This window comes from Canis aureus, chromosome 4 (genome assembly GCF_053574225.1).
Source record: "Canis aureus isolate CA01 chromosome 4, VMU_Caureus_v.1.0, whole genome shotgun sequence".
In the NCBI taxonomy this organism is placed as follows: domain Eukaryota; kingdom Metazoa; phylum Chordata; class Mammalia; order Carnivora; family Canidae; genus Canis; species Canis aureus.
In genome coordinates, this window is record NC_135614.1 from 14,032,707 (window position 1) to 14,060,348 (window position 27,642).

General features: G+C 39.7%; 1 protein-coding gene across 8 annotated transcripts in view; it reads right to left on the bottom strand.

Moving 5' to 3' along the window:
* Nucleotides 1-27,642, bottom strand: part of ANK3 (ankyrin 3) — a 663,260-nt gene that overhangs the window by 105,159 nt on the left and 530,459 nt on the right. For 4 of the 8 annotated variants that reach the window (XM_077894615.1, XM_077894617.1, XM_077894619.1 and 1 more), the window contains 6 exons: nucleotides 22,213-22,311; nucleotides 22,023-22,121; nucleotides 21,417-21,512; nucleotides 16,677-16,749; nucleotides 16,452-16,514; nucleotides 4,242-4,295 (listed from right to left, as the gene is read on the bottom strand). In XM_077894615.1, coding sequence (XP_077750741.1) covers nucleotides 4,242-4,295; nucleotides 16,452-16,514; nucleotides 16,677-16,749; nucleotides 21,417-21,512; nucleotides 22,023-22,121; nucleotides 22,213-22,311 — 484 coding nt within the window. The remainder of the gene's footprint in view (nucleotides 1-4,241; nucleotides 4,296-16,451; nucleotides 16,515-16,676; nucleotides 16,750-21,416; nucleotides 21,513-22,022; nucleotides 22,122-22,212; nucleotides 22,312-27,642) is intronic. The other 4 variants (XM_077894616.1, XM_077894622.1, XM_077894620.1 and 1 more) reach the window with 2 other exon arrangements.

Consider the following 27,642-nt stretch of genomic DNA (forward strand, 5'->3'; position numbering starts at 1 on the left):
CACTGCTGAACACCTGTTGCCCTTCTGTGATACAGAATTATTTCAGTCCCTAGAAATCCGGAACCACTTTAGACTTTGAACCATTATATAGGGTGCACTCTTGACGGAACCTTTATCCCTCTTCTTCACCTGAGTAATCTCTCCAATCTTCGACTTTCAAATTCCTCCCATCCTGTACTCTTCACCTAACATTAGTTGTTCTTCATGTGAGTTTCCCTTATCAAAGCATGTTGCCAGTGAAAACATCTGTTTAGTCTCTCCCACTGGACGGTAAGATCTGACCTAGATTAGGAACTGAATTTTTCGTGAGCTTGGCATATTGCAAGTGCCCTGTAAATATTTCTGGATTTCATCATTGCTTTTATGGCAAAAACAAACAAAACAAAACAAAACAAAACAAAACAAAACCAGACTCTTAAATACAGAGAACAGACTGGAGGTTGCCAGAGGGGAGGTGAGTAGGGGGATGGGTGAGAAAAAAAGCCCAGAGGCAGGTGGTTGTGCTTTTCTCTCCATCTATATGCCACAGCAACTTAGTCCCTGGGATGTCAAGCTTGATGACTGGTATATAGTAAACTGATAATAAAGTTAGGTTTCTATTCTTCTTTGCTAATCCTTCTTAGATTTCTGAAATGGTCACTATGAAACCAAAAGATGCCCAGAGTTGAAATGGAGGCGAGAGCTGCCAATATATTTAGCCAAAGATTAATTAAAATAGCCTTGTGACATTTCTTACAAGGCATGGAAAGTGGAAGCCCAGGCAATGGTATTATTTTAAGGCAGTTTTGCATGGTTGGTGCTCTGGATTCAAATCCTGACTTTATCATCAACTAATTAGGTGACCTTTGGAACACTGTTTACTCTGAGTCACAGTTTCCACCTCTACAAAACCGGGATAATAACTCTGCCTCTGACCTCAGCCTTCTTGAGGGATTCAAAGAAATAATGTACAGAATAAGGGCTTAGTCAGCACTGGTTAGTGTTATTCTATAACACAGCTTTCTCTGGTGCCCAAACATCTGAATGCATGAATTCATATAGTTCGCATTTCAATTGCTACTATTGATACTGGTTAAGGCAAAATCTAACCACAGTGGCAAACATTTCTCTCTCCACTGCCTAATGCAAGGCCTGGGTCAGAGGTACTCAATAAATATTTGTTGATTGATTGATTGAATGAATGTATAACAATAGACCACACTCACTGTCCTTTCAATAAACAAAATATTCTATAATTTTGTTTAGTACAACACACTATTATACCAAAAACTAGAAAGGAATGACATGAATTGTGTTGAGTGGCTTGTTAACTGTCTCTAATTCATTCTATAACCCAAAAATATTTTGATTAGTAATAGCTTCTGACCAACAGGCACAAATGTAGATAAGCCAACAAAGCTAATTCTATGAGTGGACAACTCTGATACAATATCAGATATATTTAGTTAAGATGCATATGTCTTGCATATATATGCAAGAACCACACACTTTCATCTACTAAGAAGCACTTGTGTAGGTTTATGTTTCCTAGAAGTGTTTGGTGCAGTGGTATAATAGTTGTATTATGGATAAATTTGAGTATTTCGAGGTGAGAAGGGTGTGGTAGCTAGTATTTAAAGAAGCTTTCTTTCTTTTTTTTTTTTTTATGATAGTCACAGAGACAGAGAGAGAGGCAGAGACATAGGCAAAGGGAGAAGCAGGCTCCATGCACCGGGAGCCCGATGTGGGATTCGATCCCGGGTCTCCAGGACCGCGCCCTGGGCCAAAGGCAGGCACTAAACCGCTGCGCCACCCAGGGATCCCTAAAGAAGCTTTCTTCTCCACCCCCACCCCGAACCATATCTCTTTACTTGAATCTAGGTTGGTTCAGTTTTTGAACAATAAAATGTAGGGGAAGCGATTTTGCCTGATTTTTCAGTTTTAGTTCAAAGAAACTTTGCAGTTTCTCCGTGGCTCTCTTTTGAACACTAGCTTGGGGGAAGTCGATCCCAATGTAAGAAATTTGACTCCCATGAGACCACCATACTGTAAAGAAAGTCAAGGAAGCCATATGGAGAGGCAGCAAGGACAGAAAGAGAGGGAGAGATGCCCAGCTAGCCCTCAGCTGTTCCAGGGTCATCCTAGTGGGGCTGACAAATCTGTGACTGAAGATAGCACACTGAACGATCTGCCATATTATTACTCCCACCCCTGCTGCTACCTGACTATAATCTCAGCAAAGAGCTCAAGAATCCAGCTGAACCCAGTTAACTCACACAACCATGGGAGATAATTATGACAATACATTAAACCACTGAGTTTAGAGATATGTCGTCACAGTGCAGTAAGTAATGGAAACACACAGGAATGAGAAATGACAAGGTCCAAAGGTAGGCCAAAGAGGTCACACGCTGATTGTTTAATGCATCCCTAGTGAATTAAGAGGTAGCTCTATAGCGTGCTACTTGATTAGCGCAGACCAAGTCCAGGAGGAATACCCGGGTTAATGCCACCTGAGGAAGCCTCATCTATTTAGTATTGACCTTATGCCTCTTAAAATTATGAGCACAGATGTCCTCATTATGAATCCATTTCTGATAAGAAAATACCAGAGGCTAGAAAATGTTCAAAGAAGAACACAAAGCACCCCAGTCTACCTCGATCCCACCATTCACCAAATAATAAAAGTTGTTCAGAGCCAATTTGCTTCCATTTCCCAGCTATCCCCTCTTCCTAGTTGTCCTATCATGACGAGGTTAAGAAGAAAGAGGTTTCTTCTATCTCAATCAACGTCTCAAAGATCCACACTCTTTGATGCAAAATAGAATCATGAACAAAGGAGAGAAAGAAAGAGAATATATGAAATGATTATCAAGACTAGCTGGTCACAGAGTTGTGTCCTCATTCCTTTGTATTTAATTATTTTTAGATTTTTAAGTAATCTTTACACTCAATGTGGAGCTTGAACTCAAAACCCTGAGATCAAGAATTGCCTGCTCTACTGACTGAGCCATCCAGGCGCCCCAGTCCTCCTTCCTTCTTAGATTCCACGTTGATGGTCCAGTGTCACGCTGTGGTGGGATATACCTAATCCAACTTCCCTGTGATCCTTCATTGTGCCTACTAATAAGGCTTTTTATGCTGAATAGAGGGAACACTTCTTGGTTAATACTGAAAAGTGTTTTCACATCCTACAAGTTCTTTTTTTCTTTCTTTTTTTCCATGTAATTTTTTTTCCTAATATTTTTCATCTTAAGATCATCACCCAGGGATACTTTTGTTGCTTTCCTAGGGGTTGAAAGTTGTTTTTCCACTGTCTGGAGACAAGAATCATAAAGAAAGGTCCTTAAGGTAACTATACCAAGTTATAATGTCTGCAACTTTACTCAGAAGTACGTCATTCCTCTGCTATGAAATCCAGAATCTTCTTCCCAAGGTATATACTTTGTACCATTATACATAACTACTATTAATTGTAGTTAATAATACATAACACCATTGAATGAATTAATGTAGAAAATCTTCAAATTACGTGGTATTAAAAAAAGCTAGATTAGAAAGAAAACAGAGGAACATCTATCCTCTAGTGATTCATTAGGAGTTGCTTTCTTAATAGAAATCAGCAAATAGTCTTGTAAACAAATGGTTAATGATCAAAACGTAGACTTCTATTTAGTGTGCTTGTTCTGAAAAAAGTGATTTTTTTTACCACCCCATAGCAAAGAGAAGAAATTAAAACTATTGGGAAAATAAATCCTTTAAGCATTTCTAGTCTACATTATAGAATAGTAGAGTGAGAGCACACCATTATAATCACCACTAGTATCTACTGAGGATTTACTATGTTCAAGGCACTGTATGGTGCTTTATAAGTATTATCTTGTGCGATTCCTGGAACAACCTTATGAAACAGAATTGTTGTCTCCATTTTAATATAAAGAAGACGACCCAGTTCACAGTAGTAAATAACCATGATCACTTAGAAATCGGGGAAAACTGGATTTAAAATCCATTGGTTTGACTACAGAGCCCCACTTTTAACTACTGTGATAATCTATGTTATTGAACAAGTACTATAAGAAATTGGTAACCGAGTGTAAGCTCCACAAGGGCAGAGGTTTTTGCCTGTTTTGTTCCATATTCAGTACCCAGAACAGTGCCTGGCACATAGTAGGTACTCAATAAATGTGTGAAATGAAAATTCAGTGATTGCCTTGGGAGGCAGCAACTAGATTACTAGAGTGAGGAGGAGGAAGACTTACTTTTCACCGTAAACTCTTGTACCTTGGGAATTTTATACCATGTGCATCTATCACCTATTCAAAAAATGAATAAAATTAACAAAACAAAATGAAACAAAATACAGGGACTGCAGATAAGTCATACAGGCTGTGTTTCAAACACCAGTACTGGTATTTTGACATACACAGGTAGATATTAAGATGTATATGTGTGCCAGCAAATATTTGGTAAATGTGGAGAGGAACTCAATTCTTTATGACATTTGACCTTACTATTTAAAAGAAGGCAAAGAAGGAATAAAATCACAAGGCAGGAAGAAGGGGATGCACATTATTAATATGGTACTTCTAATAGCTTCCCATTGTTCTAATGTGGCAGTTCTCAACCCATAGGATGCATTCGAATCACCTGAAAACTTGTTTTTCTACAAATTCCCAAGTGACTCTGATGCTTCTTGTTCAAGAACCACAAGGTGATAAGCACTGGCTTAAAGGATCCTTACAAATAAATGACACTTATCTAATGGCAGTATTGATTCTAGAGAAGTATCTATTTTCCTGGTGGGAATTACAAGAGTAATTCAATGAATTGACTGTGGTATTTCTAAATTTCCATGTATACATTTGCCATCATTGGAGAACCATGTTAAGCCATAGACACTGAGTCCACAAGTCTGAGGCAGGCCCTGAGATTCTGCACGTGTGACAAACTCCCAGGTGACTGCAAGCCACACTTTGAGCACTGAGGCAATAGAGCACCGGCCTAGGCTCTGTTATGAGTAAAGCCAACTATTGCCTTTGAGGCATTTTATCTCCAAGAAGGAAGTTAAGACCAGTCACAAATAATAATAGAAATAGCACACCACGACTCCTTCTGGTTAGGATTTACTTAGGTGAGACACTGTGGTAACTGAGCACTTTCTATGCATGTCTCATTCACTCTTCAATCCCATGAAGCAGGCACTCTCATGTCCCCTTTCTAGATGAAGACAGACTCAGAGAGGTTCAGTTATTTTTCGGAGCTCACATGTCTAGTCAGTGGCAGAGTCTGGGTTAGAAGCCACACAGGTGGCAGACCCCAAGTTCTTCAGCAGCACATGTGTGTCAGAGGATGTGCAAGAGAAATGACAAGTGTCCAAGAGGATGCACAGGAAGAGAGCATCACCTTTGATTGAGGAGAAGGGGCAGATGTTGAATGGAGGTGTGTGAGTGAAGACAGGCAGAGAGGAGTGGAAGTGGGAAGTTGGCCATCCCCAGCCACAGGACATGACATGAGAGGGAAAGAATGGGAATGTCCTGAGAATAGTGTGCAGCCAGCTTTACTAAAATGATAGGCAATGGACCTGTGGGAAATGAGGGCCATGTTGGGCCATGTTTTTAGGGTCTCTGAAGTTGGATCATTTTGTTTGACCCATACATATGTATGCACAGGTATGTATGTATGCACGTGTATGCTCCCACGTGCATGTGCACACACACACACAAACTGAAGACTTAAACCCTCAAAACTCTCCCTCCTCCTCTCATGTTCCCCCACCCTACTTCTAATCTACAGCAGGAAGCAGGATTCACTGATAGTTACCTCTGATCAAAAAGAAAAAAAAAAAAAAAAAAGAAAAAGAAAAAAAGAAAAAAAAAAGAAAGAAAGACTCCTGTTTATCGAGCATCTACTATATGCTGGTCACTGTTCAACAAACTTTGGTATGTTATAGCTTTTCATCTTCTCGGCAGCATCATGTGGTATAATTAACCCATTTAGAGATGAGACAAATAAGACTCAGCATATTTTATTTTTTTGAAGGTTCAAAGAAGGGACAAAAATACAGATAACTTTGAAGAGAAAACATTTTCCATCAATTGAAAGCATTAGTCAAAAGATGTATATCTCCCCTAGTGTTTGGACAATACATTCTCAGCCTGGGGAATCCACATGATGTTATTTGCTCATGAGTCTTTTCCCTCCATCCGGTATTTTATTCTCAGAAAAGCGAGGGAGCAGGAACGATGGAAGAAGAGCATGGTAATATTAGGAGCCTGATGCTCTCAGACTTTTGTTCTAAGTGTCTGATTCTACCCCAGAGTTACACAATAAACAATGGGAGGTTACTCAGATGCCAGATCTGCACGTATAGCCGTTTGGAGCAAGCACTTGGATTAAGCAAGGTTTCCTGTGAATGTCGGAGAAACTGATAAAGGGGGAGGTGATGTGCAGCTGATGGAATTGCACCACCTAGTTCAAGAATTCATGCGTGTAGCACAGGCGCTTCTGTGTCAGGCTGGAGGCCCAGTGAGGTGCTCACGACTCCGCGGCCTCCTGGGAGGGTGGAGGCTCAGGGCGAGGCTGCCCGGCCCAGGCCGGGTAAAGAATGAAGGGAGTTCCCTCAGCCACGCGGGGCCTTCACTTGAACCTTTGGTTTTCCAGCACCTCCTGGCAGTGGTGGTGGTTCTTTCAAAACAGTTTGCTAAGTATATTCTGGAATATAACATTTTCTTGCTTTCCTTCTCAAAACATGTGAGAACAATGGGGTAAGTTGAGAAAAATAGATGAGCAATGGGTGAGCTAAGTGGTCTTAAGAAGGCTAAGGAAGTACGTGTCATTAAGGGAGGCATGTACCTCTTGGGGGAGGCCATGTCCACACTCTGCCTCACCTTTCCTTTGTTCTAGGTGTTCCTAAGAGCAGCCGTCCTAGGTAGCCAGAAAGGAATCAGGCTTGACTGGCAAAGTTTGCATATCTCATAACCAACACGAACAAGTTGCTGTTCTCACACAGAACAAATGACTCTTTCTGCTCAGGCTAGGTTTTTTTTTTTTTTTTTTTTTTTTTTTAAGAGTAAACAAAGTCCATTTGATTCTTTACTCTCAAACATTTATTCTAGTCTTTGTGGCTAGATGTGCTTCTTTTTTAAAAACTGGATTGCAGTTTTTAAACTGCTCCTTAATCCGGGCTAGATATAGTTTCTAAATAAGCATGCATGACTCAGTCTTGGAACTCTTCCAGATGTAGCAATGAAAAATGTCCCCTGTGATCTCGGTTGGGTTAATAAACAAACTCATCCCAGAAAGGAAAACGATTTCAGTGTCCTTCCTGTGAAGAGGTAGAAAAAGACAATGTTGGGACAGATGCTATAACTTTTTCATAGTCTTATCATTCTTATCAATACACCTTAACCCTAATCCAGAAATTGCCCTCAGTCATCCCAGTAAGATTACACTGACTTGGTCACATGGACACCTGAGACTAGAGATGGAACGCAGGTAGAAAGAAGCACAAGGTTACCTACACTGTTCTCATTATCTAGATTCTATGCCACTGGTAAAGAAGACTAGATGATGAATAAATTACTAGCCATGGACTAGCCCTGTGAAATCAGGCACGAAAATGTTGGTTCTTAAAGAGAAATTGGGTAGCTTAATTCAAGGTGGTAGTGTCATGCCAATTAATTCTTTCTTCTGTTTATTCTTTGTTACCTATTTGTCTAGCTTCAACCCCAAATCCAGACCTCATTAGCCTTGGCTCGTCCTTACTTAGGTACATAAAGAGTGCTCACTGTCCCTAGTGTACAGGAATATCAGGATCTCACAAGCTTTTGTGGGCAAGCATTTGGCCTCTTCCCAGTATCATACCCCAGCTGCCTTTCATTGCACAGGGCAATGAACACATGCTCTTGGTTTATTTTGTATTTCCTACCTCTACCTATGTGATATGTGCTTACAAGGTAAAGACAGGTGGGGCCTGCCGGCACTCAGCCTCATTGCAGTTGTGGCCCAGGAGGTCAGACAGCCCCTTCCCACTGCAGCATCTTCCCTTCCTCTCCGACCCCTCCCAGTCCTGGCTCTCGGCACTGCCAGGCCACTCCCTGCCCTATTCATTCCCAACTGCTGATGCTCTGCTTTCTTCTCTCTGTAGCAAGGATCCCCACATGGGGGGGGGGGGGTCAGATGAAGACCCGTTTCCACATGAAGCAGGTCAGACTTTCCAGGTAGACAGGCAGGAACTAAAATAATTGGAGGGTGAGGGGAGAAACCATATTCAAAATTATAACTTGTTTTGGGCAAATGAAAAAAGCCACTTATTATTCCTGATCAATAAGCATGCTTCATTCCCTGCCATCCCCTAAGACAATCCTGTGTCCATTTATTCACCGGCCACTCCAGCTACTCATCCTGTCACAGCACACAGGATGGGGAAACACGCACACACCACATTGGGACCACTCTATTCCATGTCTCTATATCCACTGTGTCATGGATGTGGTGGCTTCCTCAGATCACCGGGGATCCACAGGTTGCCTGTGCTCAGCTGGTTAGACCCCATTAGGGAATCCCCCGTGGCTTCTGCTGGAACCCCCTCTTCTTCCTAGTTTTCCTCCTCTGTTGCTCACCACTCTCCCTCCATATCCTCTGACCCCGCTCCTCTTCTGTACATGTCAATGTGCCTGGAGTTTTCTAGAACTGTTTTTCGTCCTCCCTGTGTCCTTTTTGGGTCCTCATTCAGGCCAGGGCTCAGTCTCCCCAGCCCCTGTGAGCTGAGTTCTTCTGTGGAGTACTCTGCTTTCCTGTCTTTCTTTCTTTTTGAAGTTTTATTTGTTTATGTAATCTCTATAACCCCACGAGGGGTGGGGCTTGAACTTATGACTGTGAGATCAAGAGTCTCAGGCTTTTGCCGACTGAGTCAACCAGGGGACCCATCTCTGACACTTTCTGAATGTGGAACACTTCTTTCCTCTTTCCCCCAAATTTCTGCTTGTATGCATTCTATCTATTCCTTGAAATACTTCCTTTCTGAGGCCTTCATTAATCTCCCCTCCTTTTGAATTTCCTTGTCACTTTGATCTATTCTTCTCTATTGCATCTCGTTCGAGCAGAAAGTCAGAGCGAGAAAACTAAATTCAAATTCCAGTTTCCTTGACTATGAGAACCTGGATAAATATCTTAAACCCATTGAACCTCAGAACTAATAGCACTTTAAGTTGGGGCTTCAGATGAAGGGTAAATGTAGATTGGAGTAAAAACAATGCCAGTAAGTCTCTCAACTACTTGGAGAAAATTCAGCAAGATAGGGAACCTTGTAAATAACATTCACTGAGATCTCTGACAGGATCTCATCTAAAATTTGCAATAATCTATGAGTTGTGGGACTTTAAGTTCCCAGGCACTATGGACGTCAGAGCAGAGGTTAAGGGCAGGGATTTGAGGATAATCCCTTGCACTGATTTGTGTAAGCTTGATCAAGGCCCTTAACCTTGTTGGAACCACTATCCATATCTATAAAATGGGCTTACTGATGGCTCTAACTCAGGGGTCACTGTGAAGGTTACAATACATAATGCATGAGATGTATACAGATTCATGTCTGGCACATAGAAAGGGCTCAGTAAATGTAAGTACTTCTTTTATGATGTTTTGAATGTTCATTTCTATGGAATCCTGTCAGGAGACAGACACAGTGAATGTATGGATTTAAGCCCGTGGGATACACTCATCCATGGAAGAGGGCCTATCTGTATACATCCTAAGTGCTGTGACAGGAATAAAGGCAGGTCTGCTCTTAGGGAGCTGTCTACTTTAAAAGAAAATGAAAAAATTAATCACAAATTGGCAAATTGCAGTCTGTGGGCTGAGTCCACTTCCCATCTACTTTTTAATCAAGTTTTAATTGTCACAGTTGTGCCCATTCATTGAGGTCTTATCTCGTGCTGCCGTTGTGCCATAAAGGCAGGGTTGAGTAGTTGGGCTGGAGACCACATGGCATGAAACTTTGAAAATATTTACCATTGGCCTGTAACAGAAAAAAATTTACTGCCCTCTGAAATTAATGACTAGTACCACAAGATGAGTCTTAGGACGACATTAAAAAGTGTGATTAAGAGGACGGTGGAAAATAGGTAACTGGGGCCACATCCCACAGAACCTACTGACCTTGGAAGGGCCCGAGTTTTATGTCAAGTGTGATGTAAAGCCTCAGGAGATTTTTATTTTAGTTTTGAATGTATACTATACATTATTTAGAGAGGGGGGCTGCTTTTATTATGAAATACAGCAACCATGCAGATGAGTACAGAAAATATAAAAGTACATTTTCACAGGCTGTTACAAAATAAATAGCATCCAGGTCAAGAGCTAGAACATCAGCACCTTAGAAGCCTCCCACATCCCATCCCAATCACAGCCTCTTTTAACCTCCCTCGTGGTAATCACTTTGACATTACATTCTTCCCCTTCCCCCCCCCCCTTTTTATAGCCTTATTATCTAATTTTATAATCCTAGTTTAGTGTTACCTGGGTTGGATGAGTTCTGTTGTCTCTGCATAATCTACAACCCAGAGACTGCAGTCCTAGGTGTGTACCCTGTAGAAATACATGCATATGTGTATCTGGGGCAGATAGAAGCAGGCCTGTAGCAGCTTTGTTTGCAACAGCCCCAAATTGGAAACAAGCCACATTTCTATTTCCAACTGGCGTGGATAACATACTTCTGGAATAGGCATACAATGGAATATCACAGAGAAACAGAAATGAATGAACATGGCCACACCATGAAAGAATTTTAAAGACATAACTATAAGCTTGGGAGGGTTTTAAACTGGATAATGGAATGATATCAGCCAATTTATTTTTTTAAAAGACCACTGAGGATGCTGTGTAGAAATCCATGCCTGTGGGGAGAGAAATGGAGCCATGTGCAGAGGCTCCAGCACTGGAGAAGCAGAGAAGAGGGACGTGAGATGGGTTCTGGAAGAAGTGCTAGGACTTGCTGAGGGACTGGGCATGAGTGCTAAGAAAAGGGCAGGGCGATTACGCATAACTTCAGGCCTGGCTTGTATGATGGAGCCACTTATTAGGATGGAGGAGGCTGGAAGGAGACACTGTTGGGAGCAGGTGTCCAGGGCATGATGAGTTAAGTGTCTGTGAGAATCTAGATGGAAACACCAGGTATGTGCTGGGTAGGTGGACAGTGTGGATCAAAATCACTTTATTCCAGAATCAAAGATGGAATACCAAAGATAGGGTGGACTGTATTTTAGAATAAAGTCTCGGTTCACAGATTCTTTTAAATTTGTTAATTATTCTCAAGATGCAGATACACCTTAGGACAGTCATAAAGCTGTTTTTTGAGGCAATCCATAGTCTAGGACTGTCTCAGTGTGAAAGCTTTTATTGGAAGGAAGAGGGACTTGGCAGGTAAATTTTCTCTATCCTGTCTGCCTGTTCTCAGAAACCTATAAAACTGTCTTTTCCTGGAGTCTCCCTCCACTTTAATGTAACCACCCAAACACATAGTGAAGATCTCCTGTATATCAGGCACTGTGTTAGATTCTGGGTCTCTGCTTCTGGTATTTCATTTTGACTTTATCACTAGGAGAAGGATGCAATTAGGTAATGTCTATTTGAAAGGTCAATTGTAAGCAGAGAAATATTGGGCAAAAGGCTAGACTTTTGACTTATGACTGAACGGGTATTTGTAAAATGATAACATTTCAGGTGAAGAACAATTTCTGCATAACAATCACCACTTCCTTGGACCACCTGGTGCAGGCTCATCTCTAAGGCTTCTTTACAGATCTATAAAGCTAAAAAGTCAATAGCTTGATTTATTTATCAGCATGCCCAGGAGATTAGGATAGCAGGACAGTCCTAGGCATTTGTGAGAGGGGCTCCTAAAAGGACTTCCGGGTGGTTTTCTTGATATCCATCTTCATGTCTCCCAAAGTAACTTCTACTTTTTTGAGTTTTAGATTGTGCCATTCAAATTCTACTTATCCTCTCCTAATTGAGAAGACTCAGATATGCTTGCTAAACTACTTGCTTTGAATTCTTAAGATCTATTCTAAATTATGTTTATATTGTATTTTGCTGGAATTTACATCTTGGTCTGCATATTTCTTTTACCAATATGGTCTGAAGAAAGTATACTATTTCTATTATAGTCTTATCAAGGTCATTGACATAATTATTATTAGCTTGTGATAATTTCCAAGAGCACGATCTGCTCCTTTTCCTAAGCTTTTCCTTTTTTAAAGCTTAAAAAACAATACATTCTTGGGTTCTGTATATAAGAAAATAGATCATGTTAGAGTAGCAATGAAAGAGAAGATCTAGATCCAGACAGTCCGTCCAATCTTCCTTCCTGTTCAGCTCTGCTACTAACCTGTCTGGGCAAGCTACTCCATGTTTATTTGGGCTTTGCTGCCTCATCAGTACAGTGGACAGCATGGGCTACATGATGTCAATTCAACTCACTGGGCACTGAATTATGGCAAAAGGTGACTGAGCACAACTTTCCTCACCCTTCATGTCACTCTAACCTCTGATGAAATTTTAATGCCTTAATATATCTCAAACCTCTACATATCTGATAATTATTTCTACCACATGTGTGCTTAGCCTCTTACTTTTTTTCCTTTTAATATTGTGTCTGCATTTGATCCTGAGTAGGATATGGTAGCCCTATCAAAATTGGGAGTAGCTGAGAATTAAATAATTCCCAGTCTCACCCAATTGTCTCCCAAACCTGTTCAGTGGAGTCCCATTTCATAGAGCTACCTTGGTTTTTACTTCCCATGGTATAATTCCTTTTTATAAGATTTTATCCATTTATGAGAGAGAGAGAGAGAGAGAGAGAGAGAGGCAGAGACATAGGCAGAGGGAGAAGCAGGCTCCATGCAGGGAGCCTGGTGTGGGACTTGATCCCAGGACTCCAGGATCACACCCTGAGCCTAAGGCAGATGCTCAACCAGTGAGCCACCCAGGTGTCCCACCATGGCGTAATTCCATTTCTCATTATGTCCCATTTATAGTTCTTTAAATCTATTACTATAACCCAATCTCCTAGAATTACACAAGCTAAAATAACATTTTATATGTTATTTAAAAATTTACAAAATATACTTTATAGGAATTTATGAAGTCAGCGTTGAACCAAAGCCAACTCTAAAATTTCTTGGGAGGGGGACCCAAAATAGAAGACAGATTGAACCTTATTCTCAATTTTCTTCTTTCTTTCTTCCCTCCCTTCCTCTTCGCTCTCCCTCTTTCATCTTTTCTTTTCTTTCTTCTAAATTGCAAAACCTAAAAATACAACAAGCACTAGAACCAACATTAATTTTGTGTATATATATTAATTTTACATGTATGTGACATATTTCCTGGGAAAGAAGACAATGGGGCATTAAGATATTTGTGGATCAGTCTGGCCCTCTAGGAGCTCTGCTTACCCCCTACCTAAGTAATGTGTGGGTTAGATAAAGCTGCTTTATCGCCTTTCCTTCTGTTGCTCTGCTTTGCTGATACTTCAGCCTTAGTTCTATTCTGTAACTTGGCTCCATTGTTCCCCTAGGTCATTAATTGATAACATTGTCTAGATTTATTTTTTGATTTTTTACTGTGTGAAATTAATGCAAATACTCTTTTACCTATACTAATTTCTTATAGCAGACAGAAGAAAGGAAAAAGAGAAGGAGAAGCAAAGAAGAAAAAGGAAAATGTTCCCTTAACATTTACTCTATTTACTATTACTATTTTTATAATATAGGATTAAAATTTTATTTTTCCATATTACGTACTCATTCTTCTTTTCTTTTTCGAGAAAAACTGGCAATGTATGTTGTTTTTCATTTTTATTTGCTTTTAAAGGCTACTGACATCCTTGGTACCCTAGGATACTAGTGTGATGATCTTTTATGGGTTCTTTAGAGAAAGATATTCACAATATCCTTATGGCTACCTGGAAAGAAACATTTGTCCCAGTCTGTAAGGGCTTCCTGAGGCAAGCGGCTCTGGACCGAACTAAAGCAGCCAAGTGCTGGCAAGACCATAAGGCAAATGAGTCAGAAGTAAAAGCTATCATTAAAGTTGTAGGGGTCCCTTTAGAATTAAAATTTTAGGGGGGATTTGGAGTAATACAGAAATGCTAATTTATGCAGCACAGAATGATGTAAATTCATGACAGGGCAGAAGTGGCTTACTAGAACTCATGTAAGCAAAGTTTAGGACTATTAGCTGACAGTAATATTAATAGGAGTTCAATTAAGTGGATATTATAACCTCAAACATGTCTTAATCTCCCATAATAGATTTGTAATATTGTCCATGGACAAAGCAATGGCCCTACATTACTCTGCTTTGATCAGACCACACCTGGAATGTTGTATTCAGTTCTGGTCACCTCAATCTGAGATAGACATTGACTCCCTGAAATGTGAATAGGAGGTTGGCCACAATGGTGAGGGGGCAGTGCAGGTGGTGATACCTGGAGGAAAACAGACTAACAAGAAATAGAAAGAAGGACTGTCACACAGATGAGACAGATTTTGTTTTAAAAAATGCCAAATATATCAGAGCCTGAATCAATGAGTAGTAGCTTGAATCAATGAGAAGGACACTTAGTAAAATAAAGAATTTTTAAAGTCAGGGTAGTTTAAAATGGAATAGGCAGGCTAGGAATTAGGGAATTTCTGTCATAAAGGCATTTGGGCAAATGACCTCCTCAGACAGGATTTTATAGAGGTGACTCCAGCATAGATGGTTGTTGTTCAGATCAAGTGACCTTTTAGGAACCCCTTCCAACACTAAATTCTCAACATTATGAAATCAAAAGCCACTTGATTCCCATAGCCCATGGACACACCCATAATGCAAGGGCCAAAGAGTTTAAAGAAAGATGAACAAAATGAGAATTAAAATTTGTTTCTTAATTTCAAATTCCCAAGCTGAGATAAATCCATAAGAAATCACTGTCATTTCCAGTTAAATGGCTGGATGAATTATCTTCAGATTAAAAGATTCACATTCAAACTTGGCCTCTTATCAATGCAACTATTTTTCGGATAGTTTGTCAGAAATTAGCACATTTTGGGGTCTGTGTTTGTCATATTTCATAAAATTTCACTTGAAAATATACTTTTAACATATTTCTCACATACACACCTATGTGAGAACATAATTTTCCTTTTGTCTTCTACACATAAGAAATTGCTCTGAACACTTTACATAAGAAGGCATTAAAATATAATATGACAGCAAGGCATATTATTCTTAAAGTTCTAAAGATGATACAAATATCCAATCCTGGATGGAAGAGAAGTAAATATATAGTTGATGATTTAGACAAAAGGAAGGAGAAATGAGTAAAAGCCTTTCACATTTATGAAAACAACAATTACGAACAATGAGACAGTTTCTAAATGACCACTAAGGCACTGGCTGTTCTAGGTATGCAGATGCAGTCCTCTGGCCACAGCACACTTATGGTAGGCAGTCACTGGATGCCAAAAGAGTTAAAGTAATTTTAGTTATGTAGGTTTCCCACTATTTAGATTTTCTATTGAATTTGTGCAACTCAAAGGGGAGAATCAATAATTAAAATAGGGAAAATTACCTAAATTTAGAGAAAGACTAATAGCATTGAGTCTGATCTCTGAGAAAAATATATGAGAGATAGGAAATACAGGGAGTGAAAAGACAGACGTTTGGGAGAGTCAGATGGTGGAAGAAAAAAAACAAAAATATAATAGAAATTCTATTACAAGTACACATTTCATTATTCCAGCACAACTCCAATATTCACTATCTTTATAATACTTAAAAATGCTAATTTTCCAATGAAACTTTTAAAGATATCATTCATTAGTATATCTATACATCATGAGCTGGGCAAATATATTGATTTTTTTTAAAAGGCAGAAAAAAGTAGTTTCTTTTAAGCAAATGAAGTATAGATATAAGCATTTGTTTTCTGATCCCTTTCATAAAATCAATATTGAAAATTTATGTTCTGAAAGCAATTTTGTTCAGGTTGAGTTTTCATTATGGGTCCAATAATGGACCAAACTTGAGTAAACCTAACAATGAGCATTTAGCTTCTTACCTATAAGATACTTTCTCTTATTTATTTAAAAAAATATTTTAGCTGTAAACATTAATCAGATTTCCTCTTCTAGATTTTCAAATGTAAACAATAAAAATTAATTTTCTGTTTAATAGAAACAGAGAAAAAGAAAGCAACCCACATCATTAGTGATACTCATATTTTCAAGTTGGAAAATGGATTCAAGGAGAGGAGCTTCAAAGAGGCCACTAATACCAAATATCCATCTTTTAGATGGTTACATAGGTTAATAATCGGAAGTTAGGTGAAGAGTTAGTAACTCAAGGAAGTGTTACATTTCGAGGATAAGAAATGGAAGATAAAGCTGTAGTTAAGTTCTATCACAGTAAAAAGTTACAAATACCTTCTTCAACATCTGAGATATAGTCACCATCACTGAGCATTTCAGGGGCGTTGGCTTTACGAACTGCATGATTTAAGTGAACAACGTAAGTTGTGTGGAAAATGTATAGTCTTTATGCGACAACAAAACACATTAAGACTTCAATAAACATTTTTACAATAAACATTCTTTAGGAAACAGGTACACAGTTACTCTTAATTATGAACACAAAGGTGGTTTTCATACCTTCATCGTCAGACATATCAAGAACTTCATTCATCGTTTCTGGAACATTCATTTTGTGCTTCTCTATGATAGTCTAATAACAACAACAAAAAGAGCAGTCACCTTAGTGTAAGCAGACTGAACATTTTAATGAGACTATTCATTTCTTTCTAAATTAATCATTTGATATATTATGGGACTGATGTGCTGAGTATCTTGAGGCTCCTCCATATAAAATGACATCAAAATTGTCCCTTAGCATTAAGGGACTTCACCATATATACTGCTAAGAACAAATATAAGTTAAAAGAATTCTAGTGGCAAAGCAAATCAGCTTAAAAGATTTAGGTCCCTAATAAGACTTTTCAAAGGAAAAGACAAGAGAGGGATCCCTGGGTGGCGCAGCGGTTTGGCGCCTGCCTTTGGCCCAGGGCGCGATCCTGGAGACCCGGGATCGAATCCCACATCGGGCTCCCGGTGCATGGAGTCTGCTTCTCCCTCTGCCTATGTCTCTGCCTCTCTCTCTCTGTGTGACTATCATAAATAAAAAACATTAAAAAAAAAAAAGAAAAGACAAGAGAGATATTGCCTCTCCTAGTCTATTGTCATACTTTTTCATGGTCTGATGAATCTGCTACCTCATTCCACTAAGTCTTGGCTGAAGATCACCAAGCATTGTGTCTCTATTGCTTGCACAAGCTAGCCATGGATTTTGTCTTCCCCTTCTATGTATACATTTTAATTCCTAGGAGAAATATAAAATATTAAGATTGCATAAATCATATAATTTTTACAAGTATGCCATGCAGAAAATATTTTAGAGATCATGCATTTGCAAGATCATTTTCACCTCCACACAATTTTAAAGAACTGTGTATTATAGAGCCAAGGACTTAGTGAATTTTTTATTTGCTCTTGGATGACTTTTTTACCTATATAGATTGTATCCATCCAAAGGACACAGAGAGCTTGTTAAAAATATTAATGACTTAGTGTTTTAGACTTAAAACAAGTCCTCTTCTTATTCTAAGCATATGAAAGGCTAATGGTACAAGGGAGGATAGATACTTAAGTAAGGCAACTAAAAAAAGCTAGGTTGTTGAAACTATGGTACATTTGTCATAATTAACGAACCAATACTCACATATTACTATTAAATAAGCCTGTATTCTATTCAGATTTCCTTAATTTTTTACCAAATGTCCCTTTTCTGTTCCAGGAACACATCCAGGACACCACAGTCTCTTTACTTGTCATGCCCCTGTAGGCTCCTATGGCTGTGACAGTTTCTTAGACTTTCCTTCCTTCTAACGACCTTCATGGTTTAAAAGTGAACTGGTCAGGTATTTTGTAGAATGTCCCTCAGTGGGATTTGTCTCATGTGTTTCTCAGGATTAGGGTTGCAAGTTTTGGGGAGGAAGACCACAGAGGTCAAGTGCTCTTTCCATCATACAGTATTTTTTTTAAAGATTTTATTTATTTATTTATGCATGAGAGACACACAGAGAGAGAGAGAGAGGCATAGACACAGGCAGAGAGAGAAGCAGGTGTCATGCAGGGAGCCTGACGGGGTACTCGATCCCAGGACTCCAGGATCACACCCTGGGCTGAAGGCAGCACTAAACTGCTGAGCCACCCTGGCTGCCCTCATCATACAGTATTAAGGATATACACTATCAATATGATTTACTCGTGTTGATGTTGGCCTTATTCTCCTTGCCAAGCCAGTGTTTATCAGGTATCTCCATGGTACCTATGTCCCCTGTGCCCCTTTCCATACTTTATTCTTTGCAGGGAAGTCATACTCAACCCACACCTAAGCAGTAGGGAATTATGTTCTATACCTCTTTGAGGGTGAAGTGTTTTCATATATTGTTTGGGATTTTTTTTTTGCCTGGTTTGCCTCTTCTTTCCTATTTATTCAGTCATTTATCTATATTAGTATGGACTCATGGATATTTATTTTATGCTTTGCATTATACTCAATTCTTTCTATCATCTATCTATCTATCTATCTATCTATCTATCTATCTATCTATCTATCTATCATCTTTCTATCTAAAATTGTTCCACCTTTGGCCACTGGGAACTCTTTCAGTTGACTGCTGTGTCCCTTTAAACAGCTCCATAATTGTGTATATGCATGTTTATTTACTTACTTGGGGAGGGAGACACCTTCTTACTTTTTGGCACTAGATGATGCTCATCTCGTATATTTCCTTCCCTAGATCTAGATTCAGCTATTTCTCGAAGTAGCCCTGATTCTCTCTTTTAGAAGACAGTACCTGAGAGATAGATGTCCTCTGTTCTTTGCCATTGAGGAAATGGAATATTTTACATGAGGCAATTCAAATGCTTGATTCTTTGTCTGAGTGTCAACTTCTAGTTCCTTGGTTCCCCACTTGGCCAGATTGGTAAGGTCATTAACTCAAGCATCTTTCTCGGATTCTCGGAGTTGCCAGGTCATAGATTGTACTCATAGGGAAGATGAATCGTCTATTTAAAGTTTTTGAAAAACTGACATCTGCTGATGGAGTCAAAGGCTGCTGGGGCTCCAGCAGGTGGCCATGCAAAGACCTGCCTGCGGTGGAGGCTGCACCATGTTTAATGAGCTTAAGATCACCACCCTAAACTGTGTAGGTTCTCATCTGTGCCAGGTTACATTTCACTGCAAAAGCAGACCTGACACAGTGGTGTCTCAGCTTGGAATACAGTCTCGAATACCACAATGCTGGACTAAGTCTTCGGGACTTCAATGGGCTCTTTCGTAACCTATGTGAGCTCTTCATTTGGTGGAAGCCTCATTTACTTCCTTAGGCAAACTAGATCTTTCCTGTTAGCATGGGTCCTGTCTTCTCTCTCTTGCAGGAATCACCTGCCAACTCAGCGGATGGCACTGAGGAATATGGCCTGACTCCCATACACTGTCTGTCTTTCACTTGAACCAGAGCCTTGAAACCATTCTCAGGCTGTAACTTTACTTTCTCTGTCTTTATTTTTCTCCTCAAGCTTTTTTTAAGATTTAATTTTTAAGTAATCTCTACATCCCATGTGGATTCTGAACCCACAACCCTGAGATCAAGAGTCATATCCCTCTACCTACTGAGCCAGCTAGGTCCCCTTCCTCAAGCACTTTTGATTTTCAAGAAATATTTTGAGCTTTCTCAATGGGTGAGCAAGTCATTTACATTCAATAAGCAAGATTTAGATTTTGAACGATTACATCGGTTTCAATTCTCTAACACTGAAAGATAAGTTTTATATATTTATTGCAGTGATTTCAAATCTGCATTGTGACACTTGATCATTATTTAATACCTTATCCTTCTCCCTCATTTTTTCTAGAGAGAGCTAAATGGAATATCTATAACATTAAGGTTAATAAACACTATTTGTTTAAACTCTTTTCTCAAGAATTTAATAACAGATTTTAAAATCATGAAATACTCAGGAAGTATATAAAAGCAATACGTAGTAATTAACATGCCCTGGTTGATAACCATTGCTCTAGTTCATTAAAGCTACTGCTTTCTTTTTTTTTTTTGCAAATTGAATAATTTCTCTCTTGTGATCAGCAGGCTTTTTTTTTTTTTTTTTTTAGTTTTTAAAGCCTGTGCATTGCCAAATAATTCAACCAGCAGGTTGCTACAGAATTCCTCAACCCATTTATTTTTTTGTATGAAGCACTGTGTATACAAACTGTTTGCAGATGCTAACCCTGCCTCCCTTCACATTGGAAGGTGGTGGATGAGAAAAGGAGGCAGAGCCGATAATTCCTAGTGTTCCAGAGTCCTAAATTTACATTGTACGGAGCCAATCTCAGGCATGTGTGTTGAGTCATGGAGTCAGGAATAACTCCAACAAGCCTCTGATATGGTGCAATATCTGCTCTCAAGTCCAAAGTTACCAAATCCTGATGCAGTTCAAAGGCTCCAGATGGTGCTAATAAGAAATGACTTATCCTAGAGGTTGCAGCTTGTAAAAGTGTATCTGACGCAACAAGGCCTTCTGCTGAAGATTTATTTATAATTTTAACAAAACATTTTTTGTTTTTCCTGTGAAAACTCCAATAGCCGAACGGAAGAGCAGTGAGAATGGTGGCAAAAGTCAATTTTGATCCTCTAATGTTTTATTTTAACAACAATGCAAAAAAAAAAAAATGCTTTTCACCATAACAACAACAATGTATCCATTACCATTTGTGAGTTACAACATTTAAAGAACCAACTTATCTTCAATTTCCTCACTCTGCCAAAGGAGGATGTGAAAATATTCCTGTCTTCATTTCATTAAAAATATTTTTATATCAGGGGGCCTGGCTGGCTCAGTTGGTTAAGCATCTGCCTTCGGCTCAGGTCATGATTCTGGGGTACCCGGATTGAGCCCCACATTGGGGAGTCTGCTTCTCCCCCTTCCTCTGCCCCTCCCCTTACTTGTGCTTTCTCGCTCTCTCTCTCTAATAAATAAAGCCTTTAAAAATGTTTTTATAGTAAAACAAATATATAAATTTAGCTTTATATGGGAGCAAAAAACTCTATAGCTACTAATACAACTTTTCAAAAGATATTTTTAGCATTTAGTTTCTCAGTATCAGAAATGAGAGTTCTGTGATGCTGGTTGCCAGCAATGAAGGGACAGCATTTGGAAGCATGGCACTTAGTCTATGAGTTGGGGGGAGTAGGTTCACTTCCCCAGAGCCCTGGAAAATCTACAGCCTGAGAGCTGGCTCTCAGGCTGATGGGGTCTGCATTCAATACTTACAGTCGTGGTCATGGTTTCCTCAGTCACTACCTTCAGGGTGTCGACCACAGAGATGTAGCCAAGCCTCCGGGCAATGGCTAGGGCAGTGTTCCCATTCTGGCAAGAGGGAAACGAGGACAAGGAATTAGTAATCACTCCCCGGGTCTCAGTGTCTGTGTGCTTCCACAAGTTTCGCCCTACTGAACAGAAGGCGAGTGGTTCACTGGTCCCACCCACTATCATACACCAAACATTTTTCATTAGAGACATACCTTGCTCAAAACCCACCTAACCTGTTCCCACTCATGCAGCAGAGAGTTGGCTGCTACACATGGAATCCAAGAGGCTTTTTAACATTCTAAGTAATCAAGGGAACAAACATGTTTTTCTTGTTATATATGGATTTCCTACTAGGTGGCAATGGATTTGTAGTTTTTAAGTGTGAAACACTAATCACATCTCTCTCTCTGGATGGCTCACAGTATAGCTATCGTGTTTTGGCCTGAATTCTACTAAATGTGTGGCAACACTGGTGCACAATGAAAAATGTAAGAAGATTCCAGCATCAAGGTCCATCCCCCCCCCCCCCCTTCTCTTAGCCTCCTCCCTCCCTCCCTTCACTCTTACCACAGTGAGTTCATTGGGGGAAGCATTGTTCTGAAGCAAGACGTTTATTATATGCGTGTGTCCCTGTTGAGCTGCTTGATGTAACGGCGTATACCCATTCTGCAGAAGGAAGATGGAAGAAATGACTCTTACTTCCTTGGGCACAAAATCAGTGACTTTGGTGGTGGATATGAAAGAGAAAAGAGTTTACCTTTGTTCTGGCATTAACTTTTGCAGAATGCTGGAGCAGGAAATTAACAATCTTGATGTTTCCATAGTGGCAGCCTACATGTAAAGGTGTGTATCCCATCTGTAATGATATTTTTTCAGAAAAGAAACCTCATAAGTATACTTTCAGTAACAGCTATCCTAAATAGAAGCAAAAAGTATTATTTAACCTGACTTTTTGAGCTGGGATCATTCTCCCCCTCACTTTGAATATATAAGATGCCCTTGATATTGCTCAGAGCTAGTGTTAGATACAAAAAATAATACCATGTCACATGTAAATAGTTATTGAACTCCCCAAAGTGCTTTCTTGCATGAGCTTATTTTATTCTCACACCAACTTTTCAAGAAAGGAAAGAAACATGGCACAGTCAATGGCCTGGACAGACTGATTCAGTGGCTTCCTGATAAGGGAGAGAAAGAATGTCCTGGGGACAGATGTGCTCTAAAAGTATAAAATTGAGGTAGAAAACAACCACGAAGTGGCTAAACGCTAATTCCAGGCAGTAAATGATTATCAGAATGCATGACAGAGATGGGAAGCCCAGAAACACTAAAACAGTAGAGAGTGGTGGGAGTTCAGGAGGTCTGAGAAGTGTGACCTTGATCCAGGTATATACACTGTAGTTAGTCTCCTGCTTCCTCACTAGAGTCCCATCATTTGACAAGAACTGATTTAGACAAAGCAGTAAGTTGTTTCCCAAATTAACATCCACTGACCCCTGAGGAACTGTAGGTTCTATCTGTCAAAAAAAAATAATACCTTACATATATATAAATATATATGTGTGTGTATAATTATTTTTTAAAATAAGGATATCCCAGATACTTTTCTAGATGGCCACATTGTAACAGACATTACCATGCAATTTCAACATCTACAATTAATTCTGTTTACGAGGACACTGTCAGCACCAGGTTGGCAAAAGGGAGAGGACTGAGTTTTAAAAACATTCTCAGTGTGCTTGGTGGAGACGGGTCCGTGTTGTCAAGGGTCTGTATCTCATGTATTTTGCACTATTGTATCTTTATGGTGACTCTATACTATAGACAGAGTGTTTGTCCCCCCCAAATTTACATGCTGAGCCCCAATCCTCAGTGTGATGACATTTGGAGATGGGGCCTTTGGGAGGTGATTAGGTCATTAAGTGGAACCCTCATGAATGGGATTCGTGCCCTTATAGGAAGAGACAGGAGACTGCCTGCCTCTCCTCTCTGCCCTCTACTGTGTAAAGATATGACCAGAAGCTATGTGATAGCCATCTGCAAACCAGCACGAGATCCCTCACCAGACGAGGGATCCACTGGCACTTTAACCTTGGACTTCCCAACCTTTGGAACTGTAAGAAATGACAGTTTGTCCACTCCACGGTATTCTTGTGATAGCAGCCCAAACTAAGACATGCTAGCAAATAGGTACATCTGAATTTGAATGCCCAGACCACAGCTGAGTGTGGAAGGCGAAGATGTCGCACCAGGGAGGTGCTGCCCAAGAGCTTACTCTGGTCAGATTCCCTTCCACAAACTGACTGTCAGCGTGCCCATGTGGCCCAGACTCCCACCGATAAAGTTCACCATGACCGTGTATATGAGTCTGATTTATAACGCCTGAAGCTGCTCCACGCATGACGAAGGAGATCCTGTTTTGGTAACCTGAACTGACTTGCCTACTTTGCAGGCTTCTTTCTTGATGCTGAGGAACTCAGGATACTGCATTAGGACTCAGAATGTTGCTCAGTGTGGGAGGCATGAAAATAGCTTTCGCCAATCAGTTCTTAGTACAATTAGCTTAACTGAAGTGACATTATTCCCAACTTTAGTGGTAGAGGTTTAATTTTTAGAGAGCTAAAAACAATCAGAAAATAATTTAAAAATATAACTATTAAAAAGCTTTTCAGTTTTTTTTTTTTGTCAATGTGCCTAAGCAATGATACAACAGATTCCAAAGGCTGTTGTGCTAAGTCTACTAAGTAGATTTTCTAAAGAAATTGAATCATTGTAAGTATTTTAATACACAGTTTCTATTCATCCTCACAGCTTTCCATCTCACTCCTAGTAAAACCCTAAGTGATTATAATGGGCTATTAGGATCTGTCTGATATACCTTCACTATACCCACTGTGCACTAAATCTCTGAGCTCATTCCTACTAATCTCTTCCTTGTTTGTTGTACCAGGGACATTGGTCTTCTTGCTGTTCCACAAGCATTAAAGTACTTTATTAAAGGGGCACTTAGGTGGCTCAATCGGATAAGCATCTGCCTTTAGCTCAGGTCATGATCTTGGGGTCCTGGGATCGAGCCCCACATCAGGCTCCCTGCTCAGTGAGGAGTCTGCTTCTCCCTCTCCCCCTGACCCTTCTCCCTACTCATGCTCCTTCTCTCAAATAAATAAATAAAATCTTTAAAAAATAAAGTATTTTATTAAAAAAAAACACATGTGCATGGATCAGAAGATTTAGTTTGCTCTTAGAGAAATCAGATCGGGGCTCTTCCATTCATTGAGGGCCATAAAATTCTTATATTAAATGGCACCTTGCACAAATATGCTCAGAGAGATGTGATTTGAGAAATTCTTTCCAATTAGCAGCAATCGATTTTGGAAAGACAAACTATTCTTTCTGGAATAGCTAAGAAATAATCACAGTTCAGCTAACTGAGCAGTGTCTGCCTCTTTTTTCCACTGTTGCATAGTTATACCATCAAGACGAGCAGAAGTTGTCTTCTCCTCTAGGCAATACTGAAAGGTTGTATTTGTGAAGGAAGAGCTAATAGGTGCAGACGGAGTATTCAGGCTGATGTTTCTGATCTCTGGAGCCACAGCACCATACCTTACTGGGTAGTAGTCAAGTGCCCCACACAGAACCCTTGGTCTTCTCCCTCAGCCAGCTTCCTCTAATCTCATTGAATGGTGCTTGTGATCACCCAGTCACAGGGGTCACATCCTGAGATTCTTCCTGAATTTCTCACTTTTCCTCATATCTTATTGTTCACACTTCTTTAAGTATCTCTCAAGTTTCTCTCTTGTTCATCAATTTCCCATCTGCTCCTAAGTGAAAGCCTTCTTTCTTCTCCATCCGGACCTTAGCTGTAGCCTTCAACTGCCCCTGCTCCAAACTCCTTTGACCAACTCAGTCTCTGCACTTTCTCCTGTCTGTCTAAGCTGGATGCCTGATCTTATCATTCTTCCGTTTAAAACCTTCCAAGGCTTTCCAATGCGAACAGGATAAAAAGCTGAACTTGCTTAGCCTGGTCCATAAAGGCCCTCTGAAATCTTAAATTTCTAGCAGCATATTGGGACATGCCCACCATTTTTTCCCTCTTGTTTCTATGATACTGAACCAGCTATTGCTCCCTTCTACACATTCCACCTTTGTAAAATAATTCGGTGAATGCCAATGTTTCTAAAATTATGTATTTATATGTGAGGTCAAAGTCAGGCTTTGTACTAATTAGCTATGTGACCTTGTACAAGTGACTACTTTCTGTTCTTCAGTTTCCTCATCTGTAATACAGGGACACCAATTTTACCCACCTTCTAGGGTAGTTGTAAGGATTAAACCAACTAATAAAGGTAAAGCACTTAATACCTGACACAGAGAAGATGGGTAATACATTTTGGTATTATATTATTCTATTATTTTTACCATCATATATCTTCTTTTCTAGATTAGAACTACTATGAGGGCAAGGAATATATCACCCTGTTTAGAATGTGGCAACTAGTAGGAGCTCTAAGAATGAATGTGAAATGAATATCAAATAAATTTTTTCATTATTTTATACACATTTAAAGAAATATAGTTTAACTATTAAGTTGCTAATCAGTACTGTTGAGAATCAGTGTATTTTGGATGGTTTAAATAAAATGCTTCAGGAGATTATCCTTTTAAAAAGGAAAAAGAATGATTTTATTTCAGCTAAACCACACTGAATATTAAACTGTGTGGCCAGCAGCACAATTTAGTCTGAACTGATTCAGTGAACTTCAAATACAGAGTTGGATGTGTAGAAGGTCAGCAAGCCAATAGGATGGCTGCAAAAGCTGTTACCAGGATATTCTAGTCTTTTCCCCATAAGAGAAAAGAGCTCTCAATGTTTTCATGATTACTATTTTTAAATTCAAGCCAATGAATTAAATGGTACTACACTTTACACCTGCAGGCTGCTTAGGGCTGTCATCCTTACCCATAAGAATTTGGCAATTCATAGAATATAATAAACTTCATATTCACAAGTTTAGGAAGCAAGTCCCACAACCCATCTCTCTGCACTTCTGCTTTTATCAGCTATGGAACAATCATAGCCTCAGCTTTTTTGGGTGCTATGATTTTGCTGAGAAGAAAAAGAAAGGGAAAGAATTTGTAAGAGGCAAAGGTGCTTTCTGAAGTGCATCACTTGTCAAAGGCAGGAAAGGGAACATGCTTCATAAATATTACACCAAGTACAAAACTGATTACTGACCATGATCTGAGTTGGGCTGGGTTAGGAAGAAACCCTGGTAGAGGCTGGAGACCCTTAAGCTCAGGGGCCCTTCTGTGTAAGAAGGCTCCTAGCACCATGCCCTGCCTCTCAACCTGCCTTGGACAATCAGTGCCACACTTCATGACTGAATTACAGTGTCTGCCTTGGATGCGCAGGGGCAAAAACATATTGAGAAACTTGACCCTGTCCATGCCTCCTAGAATTTTTAATCTGTAAAGGAAGCAGCAACCAAAAAAAGTGTTTAAGTCTGTTTGTGTGTATAAATGAAACAACACAAGATGAATATATTTGCCATTAATAAAATAAAGACTACAAGCTAAATTCAGTCTGATTCTTTTTTTTTTTTTTTTTTTTTTTTTGAGAGAGAGAGAGCATGAGCATGATCGAGGGACAGAGAAAGAGGAAGAGAGATAATCTTAAGCAGGTTCCGGCATGGAGCCTGACTTAGGACTCGATCCCATGACCCTGAGATCTCGACCTGAGCTGAAATCAAGAGTCAGATGCTCAACCAACTGAGCCACCCAGGCACCTCTAATCTGCTTCTTTTATCAGAATTAAAAATGCTTTTATTTTCAAAATGGAAAGTAACAAGAAACCACTCAGCTGCTACCAGTGCCTTTACTGTTAAATAATTAGCTGCTAGGAAAGCACTGAAGGCTAAGGATGATGAGATTTTTTATAATGGGAAGGAAATAGAGTGAAGGGATTGCTAGGTAAGCTGGCTACCGATGAGGCCATGGAGACTGCACAGAAATTCCAGAAAGGGAATTGAGTGGGAATGTGCCTACTCTTCAGTTCCACCTAGGGCAGCCCTGGCCAGGGACAATGATACTTGCTTTACTAATTTGACACAGAGTTTAAAACACATACAGGATCTTGCCTGGTCAGATCTCTTTCAGGCAGCTCCTTTTAAATAGAACATAGACAGCA